Source organism: Gobius niger (genome assembly GCF_951799975.1).
Source record: "Gobius niger genome assembly, chromosome: 12".
Taxonomy (NCBI): domain Eukaryota; kingdom Metazoa; phylum Chordata; class Actinopteri; order Gobiiformes; family Gobiidae; genus Gobius; species Gobius niger.
In genome coordinates, this window is record NC_136863.1 from 4,116,313 (window position 1) to 4,136,879 (window position 20,567).

At 41.6% G+C, this 20,567-nt stretch overlaps 1 protein-coding gene across 1 annotated transcript in view; it reads right to left on the reverse strand.

Annotated features, from left to right (window-relative positions):
* Nucleotides 1–20,567, reverse strand: part of fancl (FA complementation group L) — a 60,308-nt gene that overhangs the window by 28,176 nt on the left and 11,565 nt on the right. Inside the window, exon 6 of the mRNA XM_079567136.1 lies at nt 2,023–2,119. Within this exon, the coding sequence (XP_079423262.1) occupies nt 2,023–2,119 (97 nt within the window). The remainder of the gene's footprint in view (nt 1–2,022; nt 2,120–20,567) is intronic.

The following is a 20,567-nucleotide window of genomic DNA, read 5'->3' on the forward strand; positions in this document are numbered from 1 at the left end:
GCTTTTCTCATCGACATTATCGTTAAGTGAGAAAAAAGAACAGGTGTGTCCAGAGTAGGTTAGAAAGAGCTCCTTCTTCACAACTTTCAGTGCAAACATGACGTCTGTTCATGTTGAACTGAAAGTTACCACAGGGGCAGCGCGGACTAGTCGGGCACTTCCTTTTTACTTTTTCTTTTATTTATTTAAAAAAAAAGTGTCTGATCAAAAAAATCAGGCCGTGGGACGTTACATTACAGACGTCGGGCAATTCCTGGATTCAGGAGGATTGCTGAGAACTGTGTGAAAGAAGCCAAAACCACTCTGGGGGGGGTTTTGAGAAGGGAATAGCTTAACAACATGGCTAAAAGCTCCAGGAAGTCGATTTTGCATGATATAGGACCTTTAAGCATTTTGGCAGTTTTTAACTTTTGAAAATTCCCAAAACGTCCAAGGTAATGTTCCCATTGAAAGACAAAAGCGTATCGTCCCAGCTCTAGTCTCTACAACGTATAAAACCTGTTAACTCCGAAGTTTAAACTCTTGTTCCAAAAGCATGATCTTTCAATGAAATGTTTTAATTATAATTGCAATAGTTTTTAGAAAGAAACAAAATCCTGTGACATTTCAGTTACACTTTGACTGTGTATCAGCTCATTGTATCAGTCCAGCATTAGAGAACATGATGTGTGCGACTGAGAAATGACCTAATTTCCTCAGAAGCATCTGAAAAAGATGATCTGAGCCGGATACTGTACGTGATATTTTTAGCCATGAACTAAAAGTTGCAGCTTGTTACAGGCACATCAGCGTCTGTGAACTCGTCCCATAATTGAATTTGTGACTATAGTACATTGGAAAAGCCTTATCTGTGCTGGATCTCCCTCCGTCTCATCTCCGTGCCTCTGATTTGACCCAGATGGAGACAGATGTAAATGACTTGAGCGTTATCTGCAGATTGAACTCCACACGACTCAAACCGAGAGAGTGATTGAGTCTGAACCAGGTCAAAAAGCAGCGGTTTCTACATGTGGAGCTTCAGGATCGGACGGACGTACAGGAGGAAACGCTCCTGAAGGTGAACGCGAGATTTAGGATCGACGATATAGATTAGATTTCAATGTGAGTGAGACACAAAGCAATGGCCAGGCTCAACACGGAAAACAAGTTCCTTCTACACTCTTGGAACCTCTGCATTCAAGTGATTTGGAACTAAACTCATGTGAACATAAAGGTGTGCTTTACTGATGTTCTCCTGATCAAAGAAGGACTGAGCCGTCCCCGTGTTTCCCCCGTTTGAAAAGATGGGAGCTACTCTGTAACGGCTCATTTACACCGAGTACGTTTTGTCCACGGTCTGTTTTACGTACGTCTGCCATAACAATAGGAAAGTAGTAGTCGTAGTTTGTTTATGCTGGGCCAAACACCGGATAATGGCCTAGTTTTAACAGTGACGTCAAGGCGGAACTACCTCTCCGTGTTTCGGTGGGACGATAAACAGCGTAACACCACTTCAGAGAACAACATAACGGCCCTGTCCCAATACTCGCACTTCCACTCTCACGCCCCTCATATACGCGTTCCCGATGATGGGTGTGAGTGCGTAGGGTGTCCCAATCCTCCAGAGGGGTCTTTGGCCACGCCCCCTTTGCGCCCCTGATCCACACTTCGCCGAAGCCCGCATCCAAGCAGACTTTGGCGAAGCATATTGCCCGTAATTCTTTGCGGTACAGACCAAAGGGACAGAAAAAATTACTTTTAAAATACTTTGTCCTAGCCCTAATGGTCACCCTTCGAGGATGAGAGACAGAATATTTTTAATTTCAAACAACCTGGTCCAGATGTTTTGATAGTTTGATTGTTTTCATGTTTGTGTGTGTGCTGGGGATGCAACGATTCATCAAAAAATCCCCCCCCCATAATTGTAATGTGACAAAAAAATAAAATAAAGTCAATCGGGACCTAAAAATAGAAAATGGAGTCGGGGCTTGAGTGCTTCGTTACATCCCAGTGTGTGCAGAGTCTGTTTCATGATCGACAAACCTTTGTCTTCAGTTTAACCGTGAGCACGTGCTCTCGTCCAGACGAGTCCTCCGCCTTCAGCCGCAGAGTCCTGAAGTCTGAGTCTATGAACATCAGCCTGGAACACCACAAGAGGCGTAAATCATCACTCAACTAAATAACACAGAGAGAGAGAGGAGGGGGGGGAGAGGGGGGTGACAGCAGCCATACTTCCACATTAATCTCACACGTGATATTAAGACCCGAGCCAAACATTTATCACTGTGTCACATGACGTCAGGCTCCAGCGCCGTCAAACAACACGCAGACAGAGGAGACATTAACATGTGTTCAAAGCAAAACGCCGTCGAGGCCCTTAACTGAGCTTTCAAATTAAATTACACCAGAAATGGATGAACGCCGCGCAGATCAGCTCAGGTAAAGGTAGTTAAAGGCTCTCAGATTCAAGGATGCAGTTTAGAAAATAATAACAAAAACTGACTACATCTCTGATTTTAACTTCTATTTTTGCAAACCACAGCAGCCCCAGACACCTGTTAAATTTACAAGTCTCTTCTCCCTCTTCCTCGTGTTTTGTTTTCGCTCAGAAAGTTGAATAAACCGGTTGAGGTCCCGCTGAGCTGCTCACAGCGAGTGACCGCAGGACTGAAAGGACCGTCTGTAAACCACTCGATCTGAGAGGAAACCCACTGACTGCACTAAACACATTACTGTACACGACCGCCCGGATCACTGAGCTGAATCTCAACAAACTGCACCGTCAGTCCTTCATAGACACGTGTGCCTAATATGTTTGGAGTTTAGATGATCTTTTACGATCTTTAATGGAAAAAGAAGCTAATGTGAGCTGTGCAAACCATAATCCCAGCTGTATGGTACATCTGAAGTAACGGTGCTTCTAATCGTTTACAGCTAACTGGAGATTGAAGGAGTAATATGGAGTTTTTTTTATAATTTGTGTATATTGTGTATATTGAAGAAAAGATCCTAGGTAAAATAGACCTCTTGTGCTCACTTCTCCCTATTTACATGAATTACACCGTTCGGGAGAAAATCCATGATGGCTGCTCAATCTCCTCCTACAGAACATGTTCCAAAAAAGGGCAAAAAGGCAGGAAGCCCCTCCCTCGAGGAATGGGTGGACTGACTACGAGCCTCCACAGAGCGAGAGTCAATCAAAACTTCATCATAAAAATGGGTATCCAGCCCAGCGTTGTCACATGGGTTATAGCATTTTTTACAAAAAAATCAATCTGTGGAGCCAGGCTTTTAAGCCGTGCTAGTGAGGTGCAACGTCTTCATTGGAATCCCTTTTATCAAGTGTCTTTTGGAGTCGCCCCCCGCCGACCACGGGGTGGTATTGCAGCAATGTCAGCTCCCCATCTTGAGGACTAACCCATCGGTAATAATCAAATGTGTAAAGATCCAGAACATGTTATTTACAGTATTCCTTTCCTATTGTGAAGAAGTGATCAGTAATTCAGTAAATCTAGAGTTTTTGAGGATCTGTACTTAAAGGAACAGGCCACCATTTTTCCATACTGTGATATGTTTTTCCCTTGAGTTAGACGAGTTTATACATACCTGTCTGGTCTTTGTGCCCGTGGAAGAGCATGGTCGCTTCTAACTTCACCCCCGTTTGGAGCTATAGGAATATACTGGGAGAGGCCAAATGCTAACAACATCTTTGGTCATTCTGCGTGACTGAGGGTATGCATAAAGCCCAGACAGGTACGTATCAACTCATCTAAGCTCCGGTAAGAACATATCACAGTATGGAAAAACGATGGCCTGTTCCTTTAAAGGGACTAGGTACAAGTTGCCCATTTAATACTCACTACTGTCACCTCAGGTCATATGTGTAACTGCAGCTTCTATATTAAGCTCGTGCATGACGGCACTTCAGACCCAAATTAACAACTTTTTGAGTGCAGGATTTTAGAGGCAGTTGTGGTGAACAGGTCTGGGCTCATTCTACACAATAGAACATGGCTGGAACATGTAGGGGGAGGAAAATACATAGCTTTAACATTTTCAAACTCCCTATAGTCCCTTTAAGGCAGTCACTTCCTTCATCACCGGCGGCCATCTTGCCACAGGGAAGCTTTCTGGCGAGCTCTGTGGTTCTGAAGTAAGGTACAAACACAAATCCTCTTATCTCGCTGAAATCTTGACGGATTTACAAACAGTTTGGTTTCTTACAAACGTTATTAACATGGATATAATTCTGAAAGCTGGAACATGTTGAAATTGCAGATTTTCTTTTTTATTCATATTTCTACAGTGTCAAAACTACATCTCTTACGATTATAACAAACCAAACCGTTATGGTTATTAAAAAGTACATGCACCATAAAACACAATACCCATGCAGAGAAGTGCTTTCCTCGTCGGTAATAATGAAAGGTTTAAAGATGCAGAACATGTTATTTACAGTATCCCTTTCCTATTGTGAAGGAGGGATCAGTAATTCAGTAAATCTAGAGTTTTTGAGGATCTGTACTTAAATTGAGTAGTATTTGAAAGACACATTTAAATTTCCACTATATTTCTAACCAAGTACATTTCGGGTTAGTTTGGGTTAGTTTAACCTCTTAACTCCCGCCTGAACCGAGAGGATCTTTTTCTTCACGTCATCAGATTTTTTTTCCATAATTTTTTTGTTGGGTATTCAAAAATGAGTAAAAAGTTACTAATTTTTGTAACTTTTTTGTCATATTTTGTCACATTTTTGTCATTTCTTCGTAATTTTTGTAATTTTATGTCATTTTTCATCAAATTTTTTGTCATTTTTTTGTCACATTTTGTCACATTTATTGTAATTTTTTTTGGTCAATTTTTTATTAAATTTTTGTCATTTTTCTGTCACATTTTGTCACATTTTTGTAATTTTTTTAGTCATTTTTCTTGTGGAAATTTTTTTAAATCTTTTTTTAATCAAATTTTTGTCATTTTTTGGTCACATTTTGTCAATTTTTTGTCATTTTTTCGTACATTTTTTGTCAATTTCTTGTGACATTTTTGCCACTTTTTCATTAATTTCTTGTCACTTTTTTGTCAATGTTTTCTCACTTTTTTGTCACATTTCATTCATTGTTTTCGTCTCAGTTTTGCTTTTTTCCAGAAGCTTTTGGACTGGGGTAAAGCCAAACTGGAGAAAATGTGCTCGGTTCAGGTGGGAGTTAAGGGGTTGAGCTGCCGTCCTGCAGAGGTGATGTTATTTCCTGTAGAAACCCTCTGCAGAACCTCCACCGTCCATGAAACTGCTCCTTCTACTGCATAAGCGAGTTTCAGTGGAATTCCTTTAAACAATGTTATCTGCAGTCTGGAACAGTAAATCCTTTGGCCTCTGCGGTGATTTGTCTGCGTGCCCTTCAGGTGCAGCTCACTTTACCCTTTGTTCTAAATCAGCCTCTCATTATGACATCTGCCCGTGTTTTAAATCAGTCTGTGTGTCTCATTATAACAGACTGGAGCTGGGGACACTGCACTCCTCTGCGAGCGCTGCCACGGAGCAGATTTACGGCCGCGGAGTATATCAAGTCCTCAGCTCAGTGTGTGTCATCATAACCAGCCTGTCCAGAGCCCAAACAACGGCAGACAAAGAAGACACAACAACAGGGCTGTGCAGCATTCACATATTCAGGACAAGTTTAAATATTAATGGTAATTAGGGCTGAGAGATGTTTTGTAACTAATATCACAAACGTTAATGAGACTTTAAAGGGACTATACGGAGTTTAAAAATGTTAAAATTAAGTATTTTCCTCCCCCTACATGTTCCAACAATGTCCTAATGTGTAGAATGAGCCCAGACCTGTTCACCACAACTGCCTCTAAAATCCTGCACTGTCACTCAAAACGGTGTTGCTTCGGCCCGAAGTGCCGTCATGCACGAGCTTAATATAGAAGGTGCAGTTACACATATGACCTGAGGTGGCAGTAGTGAGTATAAAATGGTTAACTTGCATCTAGCCCCTTTAATGACGTGCAGATTAATGAGGCGCCATTGCTTTCATAGTCAGGAGTGATCAGCAGGATTCAGCCAGGACACAAAGTAAAAAATCTGACCCTCCAAGAACAACCAGGCCTGGATTAAGACCAGTTCAGGACTAACACAGGCCTAAAAAAAGGTCTAAAATAGATCGAAATTGGACTAAGTTGCGTCTAAACTGAGAAAAAAACCCAGCCAATTACACAGTAAATAAAAACATGTGCATAACTAAAGCATGAATTAAATAATCTCAAATTAAAATGAATAAAGTAAAAACTTGCTGATGAACTTGAGTACCACCGGTGGTTCACATACCGCAGTTTGAGAACCACTGCACGAGTCAGACTGATAAACATTTGGTTTATAACTTTTGCTTCATTATTCAATTTATTCTTTTGTTTTTAAATTTATTTTACCTTTAATTACCCAGGGAAGTTACGCTGGGGCCTCAGAATCTCTTTTCCAGGAGAATTCTATCGTCCCAGAGGAGGCCCTGGGCATAGGCAACACAGGCCTATGCCCAGGAATCCCATAGAGGCACTTTGTGTCTGGGAATATTGAAATGAGAACAAATACAGAAAAGAATGAAAACAATCTTGGAAAACGATCGAAAATGTTTGAAGTGGCAGACGGTTAGCGGCTAACACAGTCAGAGTTTAGCATCAGCTGAAATCCTCATGAAATGACCATTTGTTTAACAATCCAAGTACAGGTCACGTCTTTTTTCCTCTTATACTGAGGCGGTCAAGGGTTGTGGCAAAAAAAAGTTCTGCACTGTAAACTCAGTTCTAAACAGAAGTATTACGTTCTAAATGCCAAAAAACGATTGCCTGGCCGGCCAGACACTCCTCCTTTCTGTTCTAAAGAAGAACCATCTGGGCGACTGCTCACAGCCAATCATTTCACAATCGGTCCAATCACGCACCACGAGACGGAAGCCGTCACCTGTCACCACCATGCACTCTTCCAAAACAGTAAAGATGGCGCGACCGATACAAAAAATGAAATCCCTCAAACCGGAGTAAGAAACAGCATTCGAAAAGAAGCGTTCCTCGTAAAAAAGGACATATTTGAAAAGACTTCCTGCCACTTGTTACTGCAACGTATCTAGCGTTGCTCTGATTGGTTGATGCCGTCTGTCAATCACGCCCTATGGGAAATCGTTGAGATCATGCTCGCTCCCAAACTATATGTCTTTGAAGTATCTATGAAAAACCTGTAGTTTGGCCGGCCAGGCAAAAAAAAAAAAGAGAGTGGCAGGAAAGTTGCAGTTTAGGAAGTCTTAAAATGTTCACTTTGCCCCTCCTTGAACCGCCACCTTAACGCGGTGGAGGGGTTTGAGTGCCCGAATGATCCTGGGAGCTCTGTTGTCGGGGGCTTCGTGCCCTTGGTAGGGTCTCCCAGGGCAAACAGGTCGTAGGTGACGGGTCAGACAAAGAGTGGTTCAGAAGCCCCTTATGAGAGACCAACAGGCCCGGTTTGAATCGTGAGGCCGTCCTTCTGTGGACCCACCACCTGCAGGAGGAGCCATAAGGGGCTGGTGCAGTGTGGTTTGGGCAACTCCAAACAGCTGCCCCCACGACCCGGATACGGACAAGTGGAAGAAGATGGATGAATTTTCTGTGAAAGGCTCTATACCAATAAAGTTCTTTCCTCCATTTTAATGCATTCCAAGGGTTGGATTTTCAGAATTAAATTTTTTAAGAACCAGCCTATTGCAAATGAAACATGGGGGAAGTTAAACCCCAATCTTGCCTAGGTCAGACAGCTGGCTAGGGCTGGCTCTTAGCCTCAGAGGGGAACCTATTGTGCATGTTTCTTATTAGTGGTAGAAAGGCAGTACTAGGACAACGACACATTGTCTTTAAGATCACCGTTCAAGTAAGACGATGTTCACCAACTGTAGATTTGTTTTCTGCCCCGCGGCGGCAGACAAAGGCTCGGACGGCTCGCTGCAGATTTACAGCACATTATGGCGCTTGCTTTGACGCGGTTGTATTTCTGAAGCGGATTTATGGAGCGAGTTCGGCAGGAGCGATGAGCGCGAGGAGCCGAGGATGACACAGACACTTAAAGACGTGACGGAATGAGCGCCTCGTAAAGATGTCCGGAAACTCAAGACATCGACCGCGGCGAAGGACACAAACGAAACCGTCATACGCCGCACATCAGGCCGATCTGACGCGCGGCGCCGCGGAGTGATGGAGCGCCGCCAGGAGCCCGTCGTTTATACAATGACGGAATATTCACAGGAACAAAAGCATCTCCAGACACATAAGGCCAACATGGTCTCCTTTCATGACTTAACTTCCATTTCTGATTATCCAACAGTAACTCAGTCTGGCCCAATATAATTAAGCCAGGGCTGTCATAGATAATACTATCAGCAGCTCCATTTTCTAGTGTTAAAGAAGTCATTTGCTGGGGCCCCCTTTTAATCGGGACCGCTCACCAAATGCCCAGTTAGCCCCCTTCATCGTCACGGCCCTGCCAAAAGGTACAATGAACCAAAAGCATTGCAGATCACAAACACATTTAAAACATCCTCTGCACTTAAGTTAATGTTTGACTCTTATTTTATAATTTATCAATTCTATACTAGTCAATCCCATGTATTATTTAAACTTACCCTGATATCACTTCACATTTATGCATTGTTTGGATTGTTTTTGAGTATTTTTAGTTATGTCTCTCCGGTTTCTCTGCCTCACATCAGTCATTCTAATTTGTATTTCCAACAAAAAGCAATTGAAAATGTGATTTCCTGTTTTCTAGAGTGTTTTTAGAGCATGTTTGATTAAACTTTGAATATGATCATTCGATTTAATAGCTATCAGAATCACATAAAGAAAGACACATAAACTAAAACAGTGATCTTGTCCTTTCGGTCATTACCCAGATCTCATGACCATAGGTGAGGGTGGGAACGTAGATCGATCGGTAAATCGAGAGCTTTGCCCCGACTCAGCTCCCTCTTCACCACGACAGACCGATACAGCGACCGCATCACTGCTGATCTCCCGCTCCATCCGTCCCTCACTCATGAACACGACCCCGAGATACTTGAGCTCCTCCATTTGAGGCAAGGACTCCCCACCGACCTGAAGAGGGGAAGGAGAACCATGGCCTCATTTGCTGATCCTCATCCCGGCCGCTTCACACTCGACTGCAAACCGCCCCAGAGCAGCTGAAGGTCCTGATTTGTTGAAGCCAACAGAACCACATCGTCTGCAAACAGCAGAGCTGAGATCCTGAGTCTCCCAAACCAGACACCCTCCGGCCCCTGCCTGCGCCTAGAAATTCTGTCCATAAAGGTCATGAACAGAACCGGTGACAAAGGGCAGCCCTGGCGGAGACCAACACGCACCAGGAACAGGTCTGACTTACTGCCGGCAATGAACCAAGCTCCTGCTGAATCATACAGGGAACGGACAGCCCCTAGCAGAGGGCCCCGGACCCCATACTCCCGGAGCACCCCCCACAGAGCACCACGAGGGACGCGGTCGAACGCTTTCTCCAGATCCACAAAACACATGTGGACTGGTTAGGTGAACTCCCATGAACCCTCGAGCACCCGGGGTGAAGGGTGTAGAGCTGTTCCAGTGTGCCACGACCAGGACGAAGAGAGACGAAGAGAGGGACCACCACCCCGGTCTGCCAGTCCAGGAGCACTGCCCCCGACTGCCATGCGAGTTTAAAGGACGTAGGTAACGATCTTAACATCATTAAAATTGAGTTTGATGGACCATGGTTTGGCTCAGGCCCAGCTTCTTGTTTATCTCATTTGTAGTTCTTTTGTTAGTTTTTTGTCGCTTTTTTTGGTCATTTTTTGGTTGTGTTTTCTCGTTTTCGTCTAATTTCTGTTGCTATTTTGACACTTTTTCCAAGAAGCTTTTAGATTTGGGTAACGCCAAACTGGAAATAATGTGCTTGGTTCAGGTGGGGGTTAAGAGGTTAACTCTCTGTTTAGCTCAGGGCAGTATAAGCCTAATGCAAACTAGATGGTTACTAATAAATAACTTCTAGCAGCAATTTTAGATTTACGGAGCAATGAGAGCAAATTATACTTTTACATAATCAAGATATGTTAGTTATTTACACATTAAAAAAAATGAAATATATGTCCTTACACCTTATAATCATTGAACCTCACAGTGTCCCTTCCGTCCCTCAGAGTGATGTAAAAACCCCTCCACCACTGTCTAAAATCACCCGCAGCATATTCACAAAGGCGTATCTCCCGGACGCACTCTCCTCATGATGTGCCACACGTCAAAGCCAGTATCAGCGCTCACCTTTTGGGCTGACAACGCACACGAAATAAACTACCAAAACTGTCCAACTCCTCCAAAAACACAATATTTCACACCTTCACGCGGCGCGAGGCAAGTGGAGGTCACAATACCCACTTGTCCTGCCAAAACAAAGCATCCTGTCGTATAGGACGTCTCCTGTCAGTCCGATGTTGTCGACAACATACGGCGCTAACTCAGGCAAACTGTACATTCTGAAAGGACATCAGTAGTTTCACATTTTTTTCCTCAAATGTCAGGCTTCAAAGTATTGTATGGTTTAAAATCGGGCTCAAACATCGCAGAAAATATCGTATCACAATATTAGATTCCGCAAAATCACTGAAGATCTGACAGATATTGTGATTCAATTGGCCATTTTAATATTTTCTGTATAGCCAGTTTTATTTTTCATGCAACTGAACATCAAGTACTCAAAGTACGTTTTCTCCAGTTCAGATTTACCCAAATCTAAAGGCCAGTGTAACGCCTTATTTTAAACAGACCTACAAAACTCATCTAAACGGATCTGTTTCTTCGCGTTGTTGTCACTTTTGTTTTTTTGCGTTTTGCTCCCTTTTTCTTTTTAAACCACAATTTCCATTCATTTTTTCATCACTTTTTGGTCATGTTTTCATCGCTTTTTAGCTGCATTTTCATCCTCGTCACTTTGACACTTTCAGATTTAAGAGGTTAAACATCCTGGTGCTTAGTTATTACATTTCAGCTTCAGCTACAAGATATAAATCTGCAAAGGGCATTTTATGGAGTTATCAGAAAAAACAAGCTTAGTTTAAATCTCTTTCTTCCAATTCAGCGGCATGAATGCATTCTCCAAATCTCAAGCTACAAAACGCGGCTTGTTTTAAGAAAAACTGCCTCATATTTACTTCAAAAACCTGCTGATGATACGTTAAGACGCAGTTTAATACAATGCTACAGATGCACAAGTGATATTTAGTCTGGGGACCACCAATTCATTTTCTCGTAGGAGAGGTGTGGTTTAGGCTCATCCATAGCCGTTTAGGCAAGGCAAGGCAACTTTATTTATACCGCGCATTTCGTACACAAGGCAAAGATTGGGCGCTACAAATGTCTATCATGTGTGTCTGCTCGTAGCCACAGCCAATCGTATCATCGTATCTGATGACCTATGACGTACCCGCTGTAAACTTTCCAGCTAAACTATTTAGAACATGGCCTAAAGCTGCTGTCATGTTGGATCTGTAAATAAACTTTTCTTTTTTTATCCGTAAACAAACTACAAGCTTGTATGTCGAGTGGTGCGTCTTCGTCTTGCCGTCCCTCCTCCTTCTGTGATTGGTTCCCAAGTTCGAAATGATTCGAGCGCACACAGCAGTCCTTTTTTTGACCACCTGAACCCTCGCCGCGAACAAATGATGATTCCGTGACACAAACCGACCTGCGGTTTGCAGTTCCAACAGCGCGAGACACACGAGGAGTTTGTTTTCAGCGACTGCAGTGCAAACAAACATGATTCTCCTGCAGCCATTTCTCATTGGCAGCAGCCAAAGGAGACGAGGCTCGATCATTCAGGGCCTTGAGGTTAGGTCATCGCAGTAGCTAAAACCTCAATTTCGATCCCTAGCCCCTGAGGTCAAACGACTTTATCATAAAGTCGTCTCAAAGTGGTGACAGTGTTGATAAGGACGTTCCTGATGTTGGTCAGTTAAAAGAACGTTCAGCTATCAGATTATTATGGCAGGTTTGTGAATCCACTCACTTCCAAATAATGATCAGGTTCAACATTTGTGCATTTTGTGTTTGGAGATTGATTTCAAAAACTGATCATCTGCCTTGTTTCTAGTACCATCTGTCTGGCCTATACAGAAATGTAGCAGCATCTAAACAACGGGGTCCAAAGAATCACCTGAGAAGTCAAAAAGACCTTTGATTTGGTAATTATATGACTGGATTGAGAGAGTATTCATTCATTTTTCACCAGTAAAGTGGCCATTTTCATGAAGAAAATTGGAAAAAAATACTTGAAAGTTGTATGTTCTTTATTATAGAATCTAAAACCGGCGACCCTCATGTACAGTGTGGTTGTAAAGTACAGCCTGTGCCCATGTCCCATAACAACGAGAGCTAATGAAAACTGGGAATTTCTTTAATGTTTATCAAATGGAGGCGCAAAATAATGTAAGAAATCTCCCGAAACTGAAATGGAAGTCCAAAAAATTCCCCGTTAAATGTAAAAAATGAGACTCGGGTGTGGAGATTTGGCGAGATGGAAACAGCGCGACAGTGACGCCTCCCGCTGTGAAGACTGATGAGCGAGGCCCATTTGAAGCAGCTCCACTTCAAAACGTGACATGATCCAGAGAGAAGACGAGGCGCAGAGGCAGCGGTGACGCCGCCACGGGCTTCACTGTCATTTACACCCAGCGGAAGAACGCGCTTTAGATTAGCAACTGTCAATTTGTCAAACCGAGGCCTTAATGTGTTTTTCTGTGTCTTATTGAAGCTTCTAATAACCAGGCGAACTCCATGAATGTGCCGCACCGTCGCAACGCACTACGGATAAATAATAAAAAGCATTATTGTTTGAGAAATACAAGTTCACAAAGACGATGTTTGGTCCAAAGGCAGGTTTTTTCAACATTAAGCTTTTTGCAGGTATTTGGTAAGAACACATCACTCTCGTACACTTGGTTGGTTAGAAAATGCAATACTGATCTTGATGAAACACTAAACTAAACTTAGAAACAAATAGAGAAGTGAGGAAACGTAGGAGCAGCTCTAATCTTTGTTATGATAATGTTATTGGTGACGAGTTTCATTTAATTAAAGGTTTTAATGCTTGAGTCGTCTTGTGTAGACGAAAATATTTGTCTCAGACTTGCATCCATGTCTAAGTTAATATCACTGATGTTTTAACAATGATTCTCTGTTTTAATCTCTTAACTTCCACCTGAACCATGCACATTTTCTCCAGTTTAGCTCTACTCAAATCTAAAAGCTTCTTGAAAAAGTGTCAAAATGTCACATTTCTGTTTCGTTTTCTTCCCGTTTTTTGTGCCAAGAAAGTGACAAAAACACAACAAAAAAAGTAGCAAAAATTTGATAAAAACGAATGTGGAAAAAGTGACGGAAACAACGCGAAAAAAAAGATCATAGATCAGTTTTGTAGGTCTTAGCTTTCAAATGAGGCGTTACTCTGGCCAATAGGCTGTGACCCTTTAGGGTGTATGCAGGTGTGAATACAACAAACGAATCCTGGTGCGGATCAAAGAACCGAGACCCACTTTTTCAGGTGGTCTCGGTCCGGCTTCCAAACGGACTCTGGTCCAGTTCGCTCCAGGTGTGAATATAAACCACTGTTGATCCGAAACAACTGCGGGAAACATGCGCCTTTTTGGGCTTAACGAGCCACCGTAGCACGGCCTTCACTGCCGCTAACGCTAACACTGGATGGATGCTACAAACAATGAGCCGTGCACAGACCTGGAGCCTCGAGGAGACGCTGAGCCTGTGTTAGCGAGAAAATGAAGGAGGGGCGTCAAAGTGGAAAAAACTTTGTCAAACTTAAATGAAAGTACGAGATGCATTAAAGAAGAGGAGGATCAAGACCGACAGTTTGTACCGTGGACATAATGGAAACAGCTCATTCATCTGCACAAAACTCCTCTTCCTCCAGCTGCTCCGGTGAAGCTGAGGTTAAAGGTCAGTGGTTTAGCCTCTCACATTTCTTGTATTATCATAGTACGTGTCAAATATTCATTCTTATTTGTTGTGGTCATTGCTGTATAAATATAGTTCACTTGAAAAAAGTACAGTCTGAATGTGAACCGCATCAAATCCGGAACAAACAAGCGGAGCAAAGGACTTTTCTGGTCTAAATCTAAGGGGTGTCTTTGATTTAGGTAAAGGGAGAAGGGTTAAAAGGTTAAAGAAGTATTTGTGTAGCAAATTATTTGTGCTCCATGCCATGATTATGGTTATGAGCAGTAAATAAAGAAATATAGAAGCCTTTGGGGAAGACCTAGTGATTACTCCAAGATGTGCAACTGGGTCGAAACACAGCTCCAGGCGTGTTTTTGATGAGAGAACATTGTAACACGGTAAAAAGCTCTGAAAAGTACATTTAGCCTGAAATTCCCCTTTAAAGCGTTGGCTGGGCCCCTCAGTCCAAAAGCAGGGTCTCATCAATGGCACTGCTGTGTTATGACCCAAAATAGTAGAAACATATTTGTGAAGGACATTGGACAAAAGACAAGGGTTAAATTAACTTCAGAAAGCTTTAACTTCTTCATTGCGGCTTTCGGGTGAAGGGGAAAAAGACAACTGCAACCAAAAACCCTTAGCGCCCACGCCCATAAGGAAAAAAGGGAAAAGTAACAAATGAAAACTACAGAGGTGCGGCAGCCAAACTTCAGAAAAAGGCGAGTTCACAGTCCAACTGCTGGCAGCCGTAGAAACTGCTCCCCCGCCCAAACTAAATAAAAAAATAAGATAAGATAAGATAGCCTTTATTGATCTCACAATGGAGAAATTTACTTGTTACATTCAGCTCTTAGAAACACTTAGGGTGCGCAAATAGGCAGAAAATGTGAGGAAATTAAACAAAAATAGTGGTATCATGACTACGATAAAAGTATAAACAGTAAATAATTAAGTAAACAGACTATAACAAAATCCCAAACTAAACCCAATTCAGAAAGAAAGGCGAAAACGGAGCAGCATACAAATAATTATCCATAAGTGATTATTTGATATAAATAAGAACGCCTGAGTGCACATGGTCTGATACCGATGTGAACAGGGTTGCCATGGCCTAAAGCAGATATAAAGGCCGGTATTTTAAGCATTTACTCTGATGTAAATTCTTTTAATCTTTCAAGTAGCCTATAGTTAAACATGTAAAAATATAGTGAAGGTTTCAATCATAGAAGAGATAGAGGTAGGTTTTTGATTGGCAGGTACTTCAGAAGGAGCCTGTTTTAAAGGGGGGGTATTATGCAAAATCAACTTTTTTGAGCTTTACATCATGTTATTATGTCATTCCCTCACTAAAAACATGCCTGAAGTGTTGCCTTGGGACATTCACGTATTTTTGAGTAATCTGTAAAAACTCTGATGGTGGCCATTTTAGGGATAGGTTTGCCTGAGTCCTCCTAGGAACGCCCCCACCTCCTGGAGACGCCTCCGAGCTTTCGTCACCAACCACTGCTCCTCAGCAGAACCCCCTCCCCACTGATGCCACAGACAGCGTGTGGAGGGGGCGTGTCTGAAAGGGTCAGAGGTTCTTAAAGAGACAGAGGCCTATTTCAAGACATTCACTACAGCCATTTTGAGAGAGCAATTTTATACAAGGCAGTTATTCTAATTTACTGCATTTACAGACCAACAGAAGGTTTGGTCATCATTGTAGTGTGTTATAGACTGGTGCTATGTGACTGAAAAAATAATAATACCCGCTCTTTAAAGACAAAAATCAGCAGCTTCTATAAAAATAAAGGCTAGAATAAAATATATAATATAATACCATCTATAAAATATATTATATATATATCCCCTGAGGCCTTTTTTCCAATGCAATCACTTTCGGTTTCCAGAGATACTGGCTTTTTATATGCCGGCTGATATATCAGTCAGGCCCAAGTTATTTCACAGACATTTGTCATGATTAAATTACCTTTTAATTAGAGACATATCATCAGCGCGCTTCAGCAGTTTTAGAAAAAATGTCCAAAGGAAAAGGGCACAATAGTAACTGCAGGTATGTTTCTAACGAGGGATCATTAAGAAAGTCCACTTAAAGTTAAAAAAACACAAAATAACAATACTAACATGTCCAACAGTACTTTCAAAAGAGCTAAATAAATCACACTTAATGCAAATGCCGTTCGTCTTCTTGACAAGAGGAGGGTTTTCGCCTTCTTTATAAAACACTGGGGACGTCTCCGCAGTGACCCAGCTTTAGACTTATATAAATGCACTGATATTTACCAATTACTCAACTAAAAATACGCCGTCCGTTAAGATCCATTTGTTAAACACAGTATCTGGTCCAGTTTACACGTTAGACAACAAGCCCCGCCCCCTTCACGCGGCCATATTTCCTCGTCGGGACAAACGCAGACGTGCCCTTTTCCTCCCGGGACGGTGGCACGAGTCAACACGTATTAATTTACTGGAGCTAATCTTTCTAAAAACAGAAAGCGTGTCCGATATCTAGATCAAGCTGTCTGACGATAATTGCGTCCCGAGCGTCCAGGGACCGTTAGCGGCGAATGGGAGCGTCGCTGGAAAAGAATCCGCTCTGTATCATTTCAGGCAAATTAAATCATCAGTTTGGCGAGAGTGGCAGAGATCAGAAATAATAATAGGCGTAATACTGCAGCTAACGTGGCCTGTATTATACTGTCTGGTAATAATGTCAAATGCTGCTGGAGTATAAAGTCTTTGTTTTTAGTTTAACCTTTGACCCCCGCGCCTGAACGCATTGTCTCCAGTTCAGCTTCTTGACTGGAGAACCACAATTTTGTCTTGCTTTCGTCGCTTTTCTGGCACATTTTTGTCGCTCTCATGTGGGTTTTTTGTTGCATTTTCATCCTCGTTTTCATTGCTATTTTGATGCTTTTTTCAAGAAGCTTTTAGATTTGGGAGAAAATGTGCTCGGTTCAGGCGGGGGTTAACACATTGAATGCTGCTGTTTTTGGGTTTTAGCTGTAGAGTGCCAACAATCCAGACCATTTTTCATGATATTTGTAGCACCACAGTATATTCTATGTTATAGCTGTGGACACATGATGTGGCTCGTTTGAAAGGTGAGACTCTAAGCTCTCCGTAGGTGAAAACAGTTCTCGGTTCCTGAGAAATCTAAGCTAAACAGAGGCTAGTTTTGATCAAAATCACCGATTATTTTCTAGATTTGGAGATAACAGGGGTTTTATGAAACACTCTCCTTTCTGATTAACTCCTCTCTCCTCCTCTCTCCTCCTCTCTCCTCCTCTCTCCTCCTCCTCTCTGGTCGGACACTAACGTTATGTGAAGAGGAAAATGCCTTAATATCTTGACACGTTTTGAAACTGCATAGTTCCTCACCGCAAGACTGCATTTGGTCAGTCTGCCTTTACATATACAAGTGCAAAGTTATGGAACTCATTGTCCACTGAACTTAAAACCATGACTGAGTTTAAAACCTCTCGAGTTAAAGGGACTATAAGGAGTTTAAAAATGTTAAAATTAAGTATTTTCCTCCCCCTACATGTTCCAGCCATGTCCTAATGTGTAGAAAGAGCTCAGATCTGTTCACCACAACCGCCTCTAAAATCCTGTACGGTCACTCAAAAATGTGTCACTTCGGCCCGAATTGCCGTCATGCACGAGCTTAATATAGAAGGTGCAGTTACACATATGGCCTGAGGTGGCAGTAGTGAGTATAAAAGGGCGAACTTGCTTCCAGCCCCTTTAAGTCTTGGCTGAAATCGAAACAGAATTGTACCCATTTGTAAATTTGTAAATAGCACTGAGTTTGTGTAAATGATTTATACAGTGTATATAGGCACATTTTTAAGATAAAATTGAAAATGTTAATTTTGTGTAGAACGGCCCAACCAGTGACTGGAGTTGAAAATTAGCACTAGCTATAAACTCTTTTGCAGCGCATCAGTAGCAAGCAAACTGCAATGTGTGCATTTAAACAGCCTGGTTCTCGGATTGAAGACTTTAACAGGATGTTTCTCAGTCGTCCTTGGATTTTAACCATTTAAAAACTCAGAGAAACGCTAAAATCTCAACTGTTCTCTTAAACACATCTCAACACTTTCCAAGTGAAGCCGCTCTGCTTTGTCAAACGCTCCAGAGAGCGAGAGAGAAGTGTCGGCTTTACAGCTATTTACTACGTGACACCACACGCCCTCGGACAAAAAAACCCCCAAAAAGAAACGCAATAATATATAAAATGTCCAGATCGTGACTTTTGATCGTCATTTATCATTCATTTAATTCATTTATTCATTCACACCCAAAATCACATATAAGGTGTATTAGGGTGTCTAGTTTTGTAATAATAATTGAAAAAATGCATTGTTTTTCCATTTTTGGCACTCAATGTGTTAAGAGCAAAAGCAACCCAATATCCAGGACTTAATGGAGAATTAGATTTATCTCCTATCTTCCTCTATTTTTATTTATTTATATATCTCAATATGTAGTAGTAGTAGTAGTAGTAGTTTATTCGGTCAGTTCATTCCTTTAAACGTTATACAAACATTTCCAATTCTTTGTGTACAACACGACAGAAAGGGTTTAGGCTGAAGTGAAAACTTATTACGCCTAACCCAGTTTACAGACTTCCACGAGAGAAAAAACAAAACACAAACATTAATAATGAACAAAATCAAGTGTCAAACAGAAGAGAAATAAGCATGTATCTGGAGTTAGTAACATAAATCATGTCATCATTATTGTTTTTTATTTATTTATTTATTTTATTTACTATTTATATATCACTACCAAGGCTGTCACTAACATGTTCATTTTGTCTTAAATGCAAAATGAGCCGTGTGGTTGAAAAGTCCATTATTATTCCTTTTTGTCACAAAGTGCTGCCTCATAACAGAATGTTTCCCACTACATACTTCACCAACAACTCCAATCATAAAAATAAAATGTGAAAACTGCAGATGAAAATGCTAAAATGACTCCGGACTCTGCCTTATTATGTTGACGGACTGCTCCTCCTTTAGGCCTTAATTTAGTTTGAATAAAATTGGATCAGGGCTCAGCAGGACTCGCCGTGTCTGATCGCATCAGCAGAGCGGGAGGCGAGCGCGGTAACAACTGGACAGCATCAATCGGCCTAATCGAACACAAACGAGGCTCAGGCAGATTTAAAACTCTGCTCATTTTACATTATGTTATTCTTCCCAAAAAAAAAATCCTAAACCAGCTCAAGAAAAAAAAAACTTGTTTGTTCAGACGACAATAAACATTTGTATTGGCACTTGTTCAAAAGACGACTTGAAAATAACTCTTATTTCTAACAGAGAAGATTACAAATGATTTCTTTGATCCCGCGGCTCAAATTAAGCCCTCGATAAAACACTCCACGCTCCACTTCTGCGCATTAACGACCCCCGCAACAATTATGATATTAGCAACATGCTAATGGAGCTAATGAGACTCTCAGCTCGTAATAAGAACCAGAGGAGGAGGTTAGAGGCAGATCTTTCTCCTGCTGATACGAACACGTCAGGCTTAAACCAGGACTAAACTACAACCTGCACAGAAACAAATACTGTAAGAATAAACTAACAAACGATAAGGATTAAAACTGGAGATAAACAAGCTGTAAATGAGGTTTCAGCAGGGCATACCAATCGGATTTAACTAGTGCTCAACAAAACCATGTTTAACCTTAACCCCCACCTTAACCGAGAAGATGTTCCAGTTTTACCCAAAATCTAAAAGCTTCTCGACTGGAGAGGTTACAGCCTTTAAAGCCTCATTTGAAAGCTAAGACCTACTGAACTCATCTAAACTTCATACGTTTTTTTGTTATCATGTTTTTGTTGTGTTTTTATCCTGTTTTCAATGCATTTTTGTCAGGTCTCCATTGCTTTTTTGAAGTGTTTTGGCTGCATTTTGTTTTTTAGTGTAATGTAACTGTGACCAAAACACAATCTAGAATGTGACAATCATAATGAGCAAGAAGCTTAGATTAGTTTTGTAGGTCTTAGCTTTCAAATACACCTCCAGTCCTCCAGTCGAGAAGCTTCTAAATTTGGGTAAAGCTGAACATGGAGAAAATGCGCTCAGTTCAGGCAGGAGTTCAGAGGTTAATATCCAATTCCAAGTCTGATTTATTGAGCTTTGAACACAAAAAACAAGGAAAAACTAAAGATCCTTGTTACATAGTGACTAATATGTCACTGAAAACATCTGCAATTTTGACCATTTTAGGCATAAAATATCTTTTATATGAAAATAAAAAATTATAGAAAATACATTTTGTTCTCATATTTATGTCAGTAATCCACAGCAGAAGTTCCAAATTGATATCACTTTTCCCCCTATTCACCTGCAGTGTCTCGCCTTAAACAAAGACAAAGCAACCATAAATGACTTCCACTCCGCTTCTTAAAGTTCATATATATAAGTAAACCCTCTAACTCGGCTGTACGCGGCGCCCCTCTCTCCCGTTTCGAGTCCTAATTGGCCCGGGACGTGGCCAGAGCCTTCGGGGACTCGTGCTGCGGTTCTTGCGCTCTGATTGGAGGAGCTCCTCTGTGCTCGCCCTAACAGGCTGG